General features: G+C 45.9%; 1 protein-coding gene across 1 annotated transcript in view; it reads left to right on the top strand.

Annotated features, from left to right (window-relative positions):
• The window catches only part of WDR33 (WD repeat domain 33), a 109795-nt gene extending 94573 nt beyond the window's left edge, over positions 1-15222 (top strand). Inside the window, 8 exon segments of the mRNA XM_070359878.1 lie at positions 93-348; positions 351-1180; positions 3932-4040; positions 6907-7345; positions 11384-11547; positions 11656-11748; positions 12625-12840; positions 14591-15222. Coding sequence (XP_070215979.1) covers positions 93-348; positions 351-1180; positions 3932-4040; positions 6907-7345; positions 11384-11547; positions 11656-11748; positions 12625-12840; positions 14591-14820 — 2337 coding nt within the window. The 3' untranslated portion in view covers positions 14821-15222.
• Positions 15223-15554: the final 332 nt, after the last annotated feature.

Here is a 15554-nt window from a genome sequence, read left to right as displayed (position 1 = left end):
GTCTTTATGTTTGTTTTGAGATTCCCCAAACAAAATAAGTGATAGTAATAATGTCATATTTATTAGCATGCCTTTTCTCTCTTTCTTTCTAGCAACTTAAAATTGAAAGACTTGCACAGAAACAGGCTGAGCAGATTCAGCCTCCTCCTTCATCTGGCACCCCTCTCCTGGGACCCCAGCCCTTTCCAGGACAAGGTCCAATGTCTCAGATTCCTCAAGGTTTTCAACAGCCTCATCCATCTCAGCAGCTGTCAATGAACATGGCTCAAATGGGGCCTCCAGGTCCACAGGGACAGTTTAGACCCCCTGGACCACAGGGACAAATGGGACCACAAGGCCCTCCACTGCATCAGGGGGTGGGGGGCCGCAAGGATTCATGGGACCACAAGGGCCCCAGGGACCGCCCCAGGGGTTGCCAAGGCCTCAGGACATGCATGGGCCCCAGGGAATACAAAGGCATCCTGGACCTCATGGCCCTCTGGGACCTCAAGGACCACCTGGACCCCAGGGTAATGCTGGTCCTCAGGGTCATATGGGTCCTCAGGGCCCACCTGGCCCACAAGGTCACATAGGCCCCCAAGGCCCACCTGGTCCCCAGGGTCACTTGGGCCCTCAGGGACCTCCTGGTACTCAAGGTATGCAGGGACCACCTGGTCCCAGAGGAATGCAAGGACCTCCCCATCCTCACGGGATACAAGGCGGGCCAGGGTCTCAAGGGATCCAAGGTCCTGTGTCTCAGGGACCTCTGATGGGATTGAATCCAAGAGGAATGCAGGGTCCTCCAGGCCCCCGAGAGAACCAGGGTCCTGCTCCCCAAGGGATGATGCTGGGTCACCCACCTCAAGAGATGAGAGGTCCTCATCCTCCAAGTGGACTGCTGGGACATGGCCCTCAGGAGATGCGAGGTCCTCAGGAGATGCGAGGCATGCAGGGCCCTCCACCCCAAGGATCGATGCTGGGCCCTCCCCAGGAATTGAGGGGGCCTCCAGGCTCACAAGGTCAGCAGGGGCCGCCCCAGGGCTCTTTGGGACCTCCACCCCAGGGTGGCATGCAAGGGCCCCCTGGACCTCAGGGACAGCAGAACCCGGCAAGAGGGCCACATCCATCTCAAGGGCCAATACCATTCCAGCAGCAGAAAACAGCTCTGCTAGGTGATGGGCCCCGGGCCCCCTTCAACCAGGTATTACTTATTTCCAACTTGTAGACATTACACTTTGGGAAAATACACTCCACACTGAGGCAGCACTTCAAAATGCTGTGAAAGGAAGGAACAGCTGGTGTAGACGTCTCAAGTAGTGACAGTGGCTTGAGAATAGCATCATGACTGAAGGAAGAAAGAGTAATTAAGTAGATCATTAAATATATTGCAACAGAATCTTTACTCTCAGCCTCTTCCAGAAGAACTCCCGATTGAATACAGTTCATATTTGTCTCAGGGCTCTAAAAGAGCTGTGGTGCTGAGGAGGGAGCATGGGGGCTCCAGGTCTATTCTGCTGCCTTTTCTGGGCTCTTTATTTCATAGGCTGGTGTTTCATGGGCTTCCAGACAACTGAGCCACTGCCTGCCAGCTCTACTTTTAAGATAGTCTGGGATGTTTAACTCTTGAATATACTGTAGACTATGTTCTCACTATTTTCATTTCGTTGAATACTTTTAGAGATATGAGTTCAGAATTGCATGTTTTCAAATGGTGACCCTTTGGATGAAACTCTATTCAAATTGTTTTTAGTTCACGTATAAGAATATTTTCAAGAGGAAGTATTTTTGCAGAAATTTTCTTGGCTCTCTTTAGAGAATTCTGTTACTGTCAGCCAAGTTTTTTTAAACCCATCTGCTGAGCTGTGCTTGAGAGGTAGTGGAAGTTCAGTTTTCTTGGGCCGAATTACAGAAGAATGCATGGGCACTGTTTGGCTCTGTGGGTTTTTATGTTTTACTGAATTTCATAGTCTGAAAGAATTATTTGGGTAAGAACAACTTTGTTTGTGTCCTTGAAGTCAGTCATGGACCAAAGTGAGTGAATGAACCACTGTTGATTCCCTGGGTCTTCACCTTTTGAAAAGCACTTGATTCCCGCCGAAGAGGGCCTGTTGTGGATGCTGTGTGTAGAACATACACCACCTCTGAGTGTCTGTGATGTGAAGGTGACCAGTGGATTCACCGAATTAAAATAACTAGATTATGGTCCTCTTCAGCACATCTTCCAGAAGTTAAAAATGGCATAGCAATGAAGAATTTGATGGCATTTGAATCTATTTCCAGAATTTATTGGGCACATTTCAGAACTTAGGATGTTTAATAAATCTAAGTTTACCATCCAGAACTGTCCTAAAACTTAAAAATATTTTATATTTTATTAATACAGTGTATATTTGTGTGTGTGTTTTATATTCAGTTCAGTTCAGTTGCTCAGTCGTGTCCTACTCTTTACAACCCCATGGACTGCAGCACACCAAGCCTCCCTGTCCATCACCAACTCCCGGAGTTTTTATATTATATTTATATTATAAATATTTATAATATTTACCTACCTAACCTTATGTTAGTGAATGAACAGCTTTCATTTTGTAGGCTAAAAATATGATGAACTTTAGCTATCACTTTGCGACTGAAATTATATAAACGTGTCAGATTCCAGAGGACAGGTCTGTGGGAACAATTTAATGTTTTTATTGTATCATATAGTAGAAGATTTTAGACATGAAAAGCAAAATGGCTCTAAAATTTAATTTACCTGTAGAAATACTGGAGTGAAAATGGAGGATTAATACATTAGAGGGCATTTCACGTCTCAGAAGTTGTCTGATGAAAAGCTTTGCTTATATTTCTTATGCTGATATCTGACTTTCTTCACCTTGATCAGGTCAGTTATTTAAGCCAATCATTATAATTGGTTAAATTTAATGGAATTGCTTTCAAGTGTTAAGGTGATAACATGAAAGATGTTGAAAAGAGCTGCCCTCCAGTAAAAGGCGCAGGACACAAAGGCGTGTGGACGTTAGTGGTACTGAGTCCATGGTGGCAGTGTTTAACTGCGGAGCTTGAGTGAGTCCTGCCGAGGCTGCTCTTGTAGCTAGTTTGGAATGTGAACGCAGTTTTGCTGTTGATGGTAGGTTCAGTCACTAATGCATTTTTTATATGAAGGAATGACTAGATGTATATTTGATTATTTGTCAAGAGTCCAGATCCAAGATCACTGGACAGTGTGGGGAATCAGAATTTAGAAATGGCTAGGTAAAAATACAGAATATTATTTATTCTGTGGAACAAGGACTAGGAACAAGCTAAGGTTGAGCTCTGGGGCTGCAGAGCAAGGAGGTTATGAGGATCAGAGCAGCAAGTACATGTCAGACAGAAGCTGTGAGAACCCAGGAGCCCTAGCGAGCAGTGGGTGCTGGGCTCAGGGGAGTTAGCCAGTAGAGAGAAGGCAGTGAAAGGAGAGAGCAGTGAGTGAGCGCCTTGCTCAGCAGGGGCCCTTTCCTATGCTCCTGCCCCCATCTTTTAAACCTACTCATAACCTTTTGAGAGGATGAATTATTTTCTGTAGCTGGAAAGGGATTATGGATGCAAGAGCAGAATTTACCTGTCCTGGAAGGTCTCCAGGTCTTTACTTTTGCCAGAAATTCCATCTCTGTGCAGTGTTGTTTTTATGTTATGATTTCCGACTTTCCATTGAGGTTTTGGCTTGGAATTACAACTGAAGATCTAGCTTTAAATAAACCTATCAGCAGGTTTGAAATATATGTTTCCTTTTATTATGGTCAGAGAAATATCTTCTTTCCCCCGATATAAGGACGGTTCTGCTAGCTGTTTATGTATTGCTGGAAGATTTGCGGCAACGTAGTATTTTTATCTTGTCACATTATGATAAAATTGCTGTTCATGAAGCATAAGCCTTTGATTTCACACCCCCGCTTTAAACACATCTTTTCAGGAAGGACAGAACGCAGGCCCCCCACCCCTGATACCAGGACTAGGGCAGCAGGGAGCACAAGGTCGCATCCCCCCTCTTAACCCTGGACAAGGACCTGGCCCTAACAAAGGTAAATATCTGCTCGGCTGAATAAGAGATTATATTCTACCTCCTTTGGGTAAATTTTTCAATAGTTTTACTGGTAAGTAATTGATAGAATGTGATCATTTGAACCTCTAGGAAAAATAAGAGCATAGTCAATTCGGTCATAGCTTTGCCTTATGCTGTCTTCATAGATTTGCTTTGGTTAGCCTGAATGCTGCGCAGAGGGCACAACTCCTCACTACCAGAGGCGGGAGATGAAACCGCTTGGACAGCCACCAGGAGAGCAGGGCCTGTGCTGCAAGCCAGCCTTGTCCTCCTGGGAATGGGAGTGGTTCCTGTGTTAATCCAATGCAAGTGTATCTTATTAGCATGCCAGAAAACTGAACTGTTTCGGTCTGAGTTTTTGATGGGATAAGGAATTCAGTTTTAGCAGTGTTTCTAGTATTATCCTCCTTCCCCTCAAGTTGTGTCAGGCAGTGTTTCCTGGTGGCATTGTTCTGTACCTTTGAGAGGACGAAAGCTGTGTTCCAGTGTGTTGTGCCCCAGGTTGTGGATACTGTGAAAAGCAGAGTTAAGAATTTTCAGTGTAGGCTCTGTGGACATTAAGAATCAACCCTGAGTATCAACAGGGGGCACGTGCAGGAGCCACCGTCTTGTTTTGCAAGGTGTTCAGCTCTCCCAGGAGTGTGGGAAGAGCAGGAGTGTAGTGGGGAGGGGCAGCGCTGGAGGCAGTTAGAGGGTGGGGCTGGGAGGGACGTGGATGGATGGAGTTGCTGCCTTTTCACGGAGGAACACACCAGAGAATCATGAATATCGTGGAGACATCACTGCAGAGAACGAGACCCCTTTTCAGTTGTAATTGGCTAAGCCCACAGCACCTTGTAGTACATGTGAGGTTCTGCCCCGATTTGATCAGATTAGGCAAAGTCCTTGTCAGCATATTCAACCCCGGGGCTTTGGGAATTTAAAGCTTAGCTGTGAATTTATGCGATTTGTTAGAAATAGGAAGGGAGAGGTAAAAGAATTAGGAGAATGTTTCTTCTAGTCTTACCAAGTGGAAGTGGTGACCACCAGGGAAAAAGAAAGCATCAAGAGCCAATCTCTGGATTTGGGGACCCTGAGAAAAGAAGTCTGTTACCCACAAGGTACAGCCATCAGCAAACTGAGAGCCTGCCTCTCTCCCTCTCCCCTACCTGTGTCTGTCTCCACCTACTTCCCTTTCTTCCTTGCTCTTCCCCTTTTCTCTTCACTCCCCCCCAACCCCCACCCCTCTCCTCTTCCTCCTCTCTTTCTCCTCCCAGGGACCAAAGGGAGAAGGGGGAGCCGAGAAAGTGGCCCTGCCATCCCCCACTGGATTAACCAGCGCCGCCGCCCGCTCACCGGCGGCCACATCCCTTCTTATTTGTAGTGGTGGGTTTCTTTCCTTGGAGGAGCCAGGGTACTTTTAAGCATGGTAGAGGTAATGGGAGGATTGTTATTCATGGGTAAGTCCAAATGGGATGTGTTCAGCTTCCTCAGGTCAAAGGTCTGCAGTGTCTGAGGTCACACCACTCTACATGAAGTCAGAGAATGAGCCATTAGCTGCAGGATCACACTGGGAAGTGAGGGGCTGTTTACCAGGAGGAAATGAGCCTTGAGGTATTTGAACAAAATGGCAGCTTAGAAGACACTTTCCTCAGCGTGGGAGGACTGGCTTAATGGAAGGAAAGTAGGCAGAGGGGATGGAAAAAGCTAAAGAGAAGAGACTTGTCTAATGATGTTTTTAGAAGGAAAACACTTCTCATGGTGTATTTTTCTACTGAGATTTCCAAGTTTTTTACCCATGTTGAATGATGAAGAGGAATTGAAATGGCTAAGAGAGATGAGTAAAAATGAAAGAGGAAGGTGTTGGGAGGGTAAGGATTACGACTGTGACGTAAGGAAAGGAAGTTTGTCTTTATTGCTGGGAAAAAACAGTAAAAGTCATGAGCTGGGAAAGTGCAGGGATGACATTTTTAGAAGTTAGAAGCAAGAGTGTCCCTTTAGCTACGTACCTTAAAAAAATATTTGATTTAAATTGTATGTTGACAGAAAAGAGATGCACATTTACAATGGCTGCAGTCATCATTCAGTAGCCAGGAAAACAAACCCCTTTACAGTTGGGAGATAAACTAAGTGTAATTGGTCTCTTTCCGTTTTTATTCAGTAACTATACAGCATATATTAAAATATTTATTAAAAGAAATCTTTAATTTCCAAACACTGTGAAGAATGGTGATGATACTGTGATGAAGAATCCAGAAAAAGTGTTTATATAAACCCTGAAACTGAAGGACAGCAGGGCACCCAGCAGTTATTAGAGAAGCCCATGCTTCCACGTACACTACAGAGGATTTTGTTAAGAATCAAAGCATCAGCTAACAAATCAGGTTAGATGGACTAGGAGTTAAAGGAAAGACCTCAGGGCAGTGTGGGCCCAGTGGCCCTGTGGTGGGCTTTGCAGGCTGTTACGAGTGCAGAGGTGAATTTGTCTACTTGGCTTCCTGGCCGACCTTCAGCATGAGTTCCCTGGGTGTGGAGCAGTGGGCCCAGCAACACTCTGAAGGAATGGGGGCAGGAAGGGAGGCTTATCCTTATACCTGTGATGTTCTTGTGCTCTAAATGAGCCTTCACTGCGGCTGTTGAGTTGCTTAGCCAGTGAATTGATGAAGTTGAAATCTGTATCCCCAAACCCTTGTTCTTTTCATTATATGATGCCTTAGAGACATTTGTCTCCTAAGTACGCTGGGAACCAAGGAGGGAAAACACTCTCAATAAAAGACTGCATTCTGAAATTTTAAGATGCTGAAAATCAGACCTGTGTTGACAGGACTCCTGGAAGACAAGGTAAACATCAGTTTTGTTTCCTTTAGGTGATTCGCGCGGCCCTCCAAACCATCACATGGGCCCAATGTCAGAGAGGCGGCACGAGCAGAGCAGCGGCCCTGAGCACGGTCCCGAGAGGGGGCCTTTCCGGGGCAGCCAGGACTGCAGGGGTCCCCCTGATAGGCGTGGCCCTCACCCCGAATTCCCTGATGACTTCAGCAGACCAGACGACTTCCACCCCGACAAGCGCTTTGGCCACCGGTTACGAGAATTTGAGGGGCGAGGAGGCCCTTTACCACAAGAAGAGAAGTGGAGGCGTGGGGGCCCTGGGCCTCCATTCCCCCCTGACCACAGGGAGTTCAGTGAAGGGGATGCCCGGGGTGCAGCCCGGGGCCCCCCAGGGGCGTGGGAAGGCCGCAGACCTGGAGACGACCGCTTCCCCCGGGACCCTGAGGACCCGCGGTTCCGAGGGCGCAGAGAAGAAAGGTGGGCCAGACACTGTATGGGTCCATGTCCTCCTCCCTGGAGCTTCCCATCTGTTCTGTCCACATGGATCTCTTTCCTCCTTCACTGGGGGAAGAGTGCCCTCCCCTCTCTAGGTTTTGTGTTTAGACCTAATATGCCTTTTAACATCTATGTGGTTCTTTATTATCTCTGCAGTTTAGAAATCTTTTTGCTTATTTCTTGGTCCTTTTAAACAGATGGGTGGGCCTGTGTACTATAAAGTTACTTGGATTTGAATAGAAATCTCCAGGTTCTCTTGGTTAGAATGATGAAATATGAGACATCTAGACAGAGAATAAAGGAATTATTGAGTAGATAGTTTTTGTGTAATTGCTTAAAGATGTTAACAAAATGCAATCAAGCTGAAGAATAATCTTGCTGTTCAAATAGGCTGAGGTCAGGCTTGGACACTTGACTTGTTTGGGGTAAAAAAAGGAATAGAGGAAGTAGGGAGTAAAAAGAATTAGTGAAATCTCAAGTGAGACTCAAAATAATCAATGATAATAATTATTTGCTGTCTGCCAGATGTTACTTCATTCAGTTGTTGCAGTGAGTTGTGAGTTTAGGTGTTACTGTCAGCCTGCACAGGTGAGGGATGCCACTGAGAGAGCAGTTGCTTGACTTTGGGAGGTCCCATGGATGGTACGTGTAAGAGCAGCTCCCGGTCTGGCCATCCAGTTGGCAGAGCCATGCTCTGCTGCGCAGCACCCCTGTCTTCCTGCCTCAGTCATCTCTCCCACGTCTTTTCTCATCACTCTATGATTGTTGCTAGTAGGTAATTGAGGTGAAGGTTGGTGATCTCCGTTCTCATGGGTATGTTAGAAAAGAGTGGCTGATAACACGTCCAGGGAGGGTGAAACGGAGGGGTCAAGGGAAGCAGCTCTTGGAGGGGAGTTTTTAATAAAAAGATTTAAGAGCTCACTAAATGATATCCAAGAATTCACTCTTTGAAGTGGCTTTTTATGTCTGCAGGAGCCCCATTTCCAGTGGCCTTGGCACCAACATAACGTTCACTGATTTCTTGAATCTCTGTCTGTGCACAGTTTTAGATTTTACTCTGTTTGTGTTTTATTTCATTTGTCAGTGACAGACCCACACCTAGACACCGTGCTGTTGACAGTTTGTACTCCTCTTCTGACATGCCAGGCGTATCCTGCTCATGTTGTGCTTGCTTTTTCCTTCGCCAGGAATACAGTCTCCTAGGTGTTTGTGGCTCACTGCACTTGGCTCTTTCTTCCTGTCCCTTTCCTCTGCTTTATGTTCCTCAGAGCACTTAGCAGTCCTTGACATGAAGTGATATATTTATCTGTGTATCACTTGTATCTCTCAGAACCGTGGCACATTCCTGAAGGGAGGTCCTCAGAGCCTAGCGCAGTAGTGGTGACGCCCTGTGGGTGCCCAGTGACTGTTGAATACATGAATCTGTTACAGAGGGAGATATATTTTAGAGGGGTCAGCTTGTTAGCAGATACACTACTCAGCTGACAGATACGGACTGAGGGGTTTCAACAACAGAAATTGATTTTTCTCACAGTCCTGGAGGCTAGAAGTCCCAGATCAAGGCCCAGCAGTGTAGGTTTCTGGTGAGATTTTTCTTCCTGGCTTGCGTACAGGCACCGTCTCCCCTTGTCCTTGCGTGATGGAAAGAGACTGAGCAAGCTCTTTGTGGTATCTCTTCTTATTAGAGCATATATCCCATCATGGGGTCCCACCTGCAGAGCCTCATCTAACCTAAATAGCTCTCAGAGGTCCATTTCCAAAGTCACTTTGGGGGATGGAGCTTCAGCATATGAATTTTGTGGAGGGGACAAAAACATTTAGTCTGTAACAGGAACTATTTTCTAACTAGGGCAGATTAGATTCCCTCTGTCCTTCTGTAGTCAGAGCAGTTGTCTAATGGATGCCTGGACAAGAGAAGAGTCCTGCCATGTGTGGGGACTCCTCCCTGAATCTGCCTCGGGGGAGGAGCGCCCTCTGCTGACACTCCTGCTCCACTTCTCGCCCCTGTCAATTCTGCCCTCACCCTGAGTGGTAAATTCCCAGCATCTGGAGTACCCCTCCTTGGCTTGCAGGAGCATGGCTCATTAAGTTACAAAACAGGTGTTAAGAACACATCTAGATCGTTGGAATGGTGGAGTGAAACAAGGAAAGCTCTTTACAGTAAAACAGCAAGTTACAGATGCAGACTTAGAAAATCACTTATTTTAAGCAACCAGTGTCATAATTAATTCAGGGAAGGATCCTCAGCAGATACGGAAAGCCATCATCAAATAAAAGGATTGTGGAGAATCAGTATATTTTCACACTGCCCAGGTATCACTCCACAGATTACTTAATTGCAAAGGAGAAAGTGGACCTTTACAACAGTGAAATTTGGTTGCCATATCACTTTTACATCCTAAACAGTGAGACAGACTGGCATCACTGTGAAGGTATAAGAAGTTTTACCAGAAACGTTTTACCTGAATCTAATCATAGGAAAATCAGAATTCAAATTGTGGAATGTTATGTAAAACCCCTGTATGGACCCTTCAAAAATGTCAAGGTCTATTCCAATAAAAATTAAAAAGTCAAGGTCACAAAAGATAAAACACAAGACGGGGACTGTTGTAGATTAAAGTAGACCAAAGAGATGGGACCGCTGAAAAACAGTGTATGATTGAAAACTATAAAGACACCTGTAAAGGACATTTTGAGGACAGAGAAATTAAAATTGGATTGTGTATTAAATACTATTACATGTTATTTAGAATGATAGTAGTGTTGTTATGTAGGAGAAAGTCCTTATTCTTAGAAGAAATCTACTGAAGGATGAAGAGGTGAAGCATTATGTCACAGCTGGTTTTGAAAAGGCTTAGAAAGTGAATTAGTAAATAGATAGTGAAAAGACAAGGTTTGTGTGGCAGAATCTTAAGAACCGATTAATGAATTGTGGTGAAGAATGTCTGGGCATTTGTTGCTCTGTATGAAATTTTTCAAAATGTTGGAGTGTAAGATAAACAAATGGAAACTCGGGAGAAAGCAGAAGGCCTGGTGGGCCCTAAGCCCTTGCCCCTCTCTGATCCTTTCTCCAGTTTCTGTGGCCTATCTTGGTTGCTCACGCACCTTTCCTACTGGCAGGCCCCTCTTTCTGCTTCCTCACAGGCTTCTGCTGCAGCTCTGGCACCCCTCATTAATGGTCCTGCTTCAGTAGCACTCCTGGCCCACTTAGTTTCCCAGTTCAGAATTCTTGAGAGGTGGTGACATGGTCCACTAGCCCAGGCATGAGATGGTCACCTTGGCAGTGGTGAGCCACCCACAAACCAGATGCCTTCCTGTCCATCGGTCAGATGTGGCTGGGGCCACTGGTGCAGGTTATGGCCCCTAGGCCTGCCCCTGAGTAGAGAGGTGGACCAGGGCACATGGCAGAACAGATGCCCCCAAACAAGTCAAGTACAGTGAGTAGGCATGATCTCTAGTGATCTCTGCCCCCTCCCCCCACTTTTTTTTTCTGATTATGTAAGCCATGTTTATATATAAAAATGTGAATGGTAAAATGAAAAATATTTGGGAGGCAGAGGTAAAGAGCCTGCACTGAGTGTCAAAACTGGCTGAGTTTAAATCCCAGCACTTAACCATGTGTCCTTAAATAAGTGACTTAACTTCTCTGAGTCCTGTGTAAATAAATACTCAAGGGTAGAATAGTCACTTTCATAAGGTGGTTGTGACGATAGAACAAATGAAATAATACACTGTAAAGCACTTGGCATGAGATAAGCACTTTAAAAATGCTCACTGTTATTATTCCTAAAAGCCTAAAAGAAAATTAAAATAACCCCACATTTTAGTACATTGCCCTCTTGCCCATATTTACCTGCCATACTATAAAATGGGTACTTTAAAAAATACTTAATTTTGTTTTGTTTTTCTCTCATTCAACATTGTATCATATTTCCTCACATAATTAGGCTTTTTTGAAACATGAACTTCGACCTACAAGGTATTCCATTAGATGGATATCCTGTTGATTTTCCCTAACAGCTTCAGAAGAGGAGCACCCCCAAGACATGAGGGCCGTGCTCCCCCCAGAGGAAGAGATGGCTTTCCTGGGCCCGAAGACTTTGGACCAGAGGAGAATTTTGATGCTACTGACGAAACAGCCCGAGGAAGGGATCTCAGAGGTCGAGGTCGGGGTACCCCCCGAGGTGAGCTGAGAACCATGGGTCTGGGAAGGACAGGGATGAAGAGTTAGGTGGTTGTGAGCACGCCTGGAATAGTCTGTGACTGTGGTGGTGGTTTGTTTCATTGTGTAGGAGGAAGGAAGGGTTTGCTTCCCACTCCTGATGAGTTCCCTCGCTTTGAAGGAGGACGGAAACCAGACTCCTGGGATGGAAATAGAGAGCCAGGTAAGGCAATAGAGCTGCTTGTGCCTTAGGGTTCCTCTGACCAACAGTTCTCAGAGTGTGGTCTGAGGACTCTCCCAGGGGTCCACTGCATTCTCTCTTCAGCAGCTCACCTCTCCCTGGGAGGCTGGGTTGTCTTCATATCTTCAACCCACAGTGTGGACTGAATGCAGGAGCAGGTGGGGACTTTCTCCTGCTGAGCCAGATATTAAAGAGATTTGTCAAAATGCCACTCTTTTCACTAAACAGTTTTGTTTTTGGAAAATATAGTTAAATGAACGAAAGTTTTCTCAGTCTTAATTTCTAACATGGCAGATGTTGTTAGAACTCTCATAAATTAAATCTATTTGGGGTCTTCAATAATTTTTAAGAGTGTGAAGACGTTCTGAAACTAAAAAATCTGAGAATCACTTTTGTAGACCTTCCCAACTCCTCTTATTTTAGGGGGTGTGTTGATTCCTAATCTTGACCTTTCTGTGTATTCATGATGTCACTGGCCTACGGCGGGTATTTAGGAAATGTTTCTTGCGTGAATGAATATTTGTTTTCAAGTTGCTGCTTAACAGTATAATTTCTGTCGTCTTTTGATCACATTGTACTTTAATATGGGGTTCCCCAGTGGCTCAGCGGTAAAGAATCCACCTGCAATACAGGCGATCTGGGTCGATCCCTGGGTTGGGCAGATTCCCTGGAGGAGGTTATGGCTACCCACTCCAGTATTCTTGCCTGGAGAATCCCATGGACAGAGGAGCCTGACGGGCTAGTCCATGGGGTCGCAAAGAGTTGGACATGACTGAGCAGTTGAGCATGCGTGAATGTACTTAAATATAATGAGATTGTCAGATTCTTAGCCTTGTGGATCTGTGCTTCCTATTTTAGGGCCAGGACATGAACATTTCCGTGATGCTCCCCGCCCTGATCATCCCCCTCACGACGGTCATTCCCCAGCTAGCAGAGAACGGTCCTCTTCTCTCCAAGGCATGGACATGGCATCTTTACCACCCCGAAAGCGCCCCTGGCATGATGGGCCGGGAACCTCTGAGCACAGAGAAATGGATGCCCCAGGAGGTCCTTCTGAGGATCGAGGAGGCAAAGGTAAGTGAGGCTGGTGATTACAGCTTGGGAGCTGTGGGTGCTACAGCCCTGCCAGGAAGGCTTCAGGGTTACTGGAAGCCCCATCCCAGTGTATGCCTGTTCTGTCTGTCCCTACTGGGGCACCCCACACTGGGGTACTAGGGGTCCTTTACCCTCCAGGGCTTAGACTGCAGAGATACGTGTTCCCAATTGTGGTGCAGCCAGTGGATGACTGCAAGCTCAGTCTCTGCACAGGTCTCCTCCACTTGCTTCCAGGAGTGCCTGGTTTGTTCACGTTTTCCACTACGGCTCTTTTTCAGACTGTCCCAGCACTTTCTCTGCTGATCTGTGAGACTCTTGCTCTGATTGGCAGACGTGCTCTGGTAAAGACTGCTCTGAGCCCTCGGGGCCATTGTCAGGGGCAGGGAGGATTATCTTCTCTCAGGTTCTGTGCCTTTGTTTTTAGAAGGAGCTCTGCTTGTGGCCAGAGTCACAAAGACTTTGGGGAACATGGTCTGGAAGTGGTTTTCTTTTCATGAGGGCAGTGGATTATTTCTGCCACTTGAAACTCTGGATCTTTATTTTATAGAGGCAGCAATGAGTTTCAGCCCGGAGTGGTAGCTATTGAATGCTAACTACAGCTGTGGGCTCAGGTGAGGCTGGGCTGACAGACAAGGAGTGTGCCTTGGAGGCTGCTGGAAAGAGTGCCCCTGCGCCGCAGCCTGTGCTCCACTCCAGTTCACCTGCCTCCTGTTGAATCCCTTCTTTACAGAGTTCTGCCTTTCGTTCTTGGTAGTTTGGTTCTTCTAAGTGCAAAGCTCTCAGAAATAACTTCGTGTCACCAGTGCCCACCCACATGCACATTTTGCTGCTGGCTGGGGTGGGCACTCAGGACGCACTTTGTAGGTCCCAGGCTGCGGCCACATGGCTAGTGTGGAAGTGATACCCTAATTGACAGCTTCTCTGCCAGGGTACCATGAGGGGGCCTAGGCTGAGCTTTGTAAGAAAAGAAGCCAGAATTCCTTTGGCTATCTTTCCTCACCTCGTCTTAGCTGGATTCAGATTCCATTCAAAAATTTAAGACAAAGTTGGCAATAGTTTTCTGATAGTGCATGATGGGAGATGTGACTAAACGCTGTCATCTCAGGAAAAAAATTTTAAAAGTCAGAATTTTAATGATACCTAGAGGTTTGTGTGTCTAATCCTGGGACAACTAAAACTATCCCTGGGAGAAGCACTAAAAGCTAGTGTTTTTCTTTTTGTATTTTAACAAGAAATCAAAAGTGCCATATAGTTGTAGGATAATCATAGTAAATACTTATTCTGTAGAACACTTGTAATTAACATCATCAGCAGTTTGTATTTCTTACTTGCTTCTAATATTGTTAGTGCTTTTCAAACCTTCCCCCAGAACAGCTGTGGTGGCATAGGAAGGTGAAGATACACTTCTCATAGGCTGTAGGCACAGTCCAGCATGGGGCTCTGTATGTATCTCTTGGCTCCCCAGCGGCTCCATCACAGCCTTGGGGAACACTGCGTCTAGCTGATGCTGAGGGGCACAGCCACAGGCCAGGACGGGGATGAGAAAAGGAGAAGTGGAGGCACAACTTCTACTGCTCTGAGTACCGTGTTAATGTTCTCAGAACTCTGTTTAAAAAACAAACAAAACCAGAAATGTTGCAGTGTCTGTCATCGTAGAGTAAATGTTTGTACCAGGAGTTACTAAAAAGTTGAAATAAAAGTCACATGTAAAACCACTGTTTCATTTCAGGCCGAGGGGGCCCAGGACCTTCTCAGAGAGTGCCTAAGTCCGGACGTTCCAGCTCCTTGGATGGAGACCACCATGATGGATACCACAGAGATGAACCTTTTGGGGGCCCTCCAGGCAGTGGTACCCCTTCTAGAGGGGGCCGGAGTGGCAGTAACTGGGGTAGAGGGAGTAACATGAACTCTGGCCCACCAAGGCGAGGAGCTTCGAGGGGGGGTGGGAGGGGTCGGTAGAAGTTGGGGCTCAAACCCCCTAGGCCTCTCTGGACAGTATTTAAGAGCTTCTGCGGACTTTCCAAGAGAAAGAAAAGGAGACCTGCACCGTGTGGCCCTGAACTCTCTCTGGGCAGCTGAATCCCAGGAGCCCCTACCGAGGTCTTCAAGATGAAGAGACTGCTGCTGGCGACCCAGAGTAGCTGGCCTTGTTTTGTCCTGTCCACCCTCACTGCCCGAAATCCCACATGGGTTTGTGAAGATAAAAGCTGGAATCTTTTTTTTTTAAGTGTCACGAGACATGGAGCACCTCCACAAATTTAAGTTCATGTCCAATCGAAAATTTGTTTCTATATGTACAGTTGTCAGAGAAAAAACATTAAGTTGTTTTTGTATGAATACAGAATGTGATTTACGCAAGAATTAACAGAAAACAACTAGTCGTCAAGTGCTTGCCTTAAGGAAACCTTTAGTTTCCGTCGCATCCGGTCTGCTGAGAGGTGTACAACTACTGCTTACATTTGTGAACATCCTTGATGGGAATCTCTAAGTCATCTAAATTAACTCATCTGTGAATTTTGTTTTTAAACAAATTCTTATCTAGCCATTCTGTCACACTTACTTTTGTAGCATAGTGAAAAATACTTCAAAACTATAATGTGGTTTGAAGTTAGATTCAAAGCCTTATTAGTTAGACCTGCTGTGGCAAATGGAAAATTATACACTGAAGAAAAAAAAAATCTGGATGTCCAAGC

This window comes from Bos mutus, chromosome 2 (assembly GCF_027580195.1).
Source record: "Bos mutus isolate GX-2022 chromosome 2, NWIPB_WYAK_1.1, whole genome shotgun sequence".
NCBI lineage: Eukaryota > Metazoa > Chordata > Mammalia > Artiodactyla > Bovidae > Bos > Bos mutus.
The sequence above is the reverse complement of the archived record's forward strand: the minus strand, read 5'-3'. Positions and strand labels throughout refer to the sequence as shown.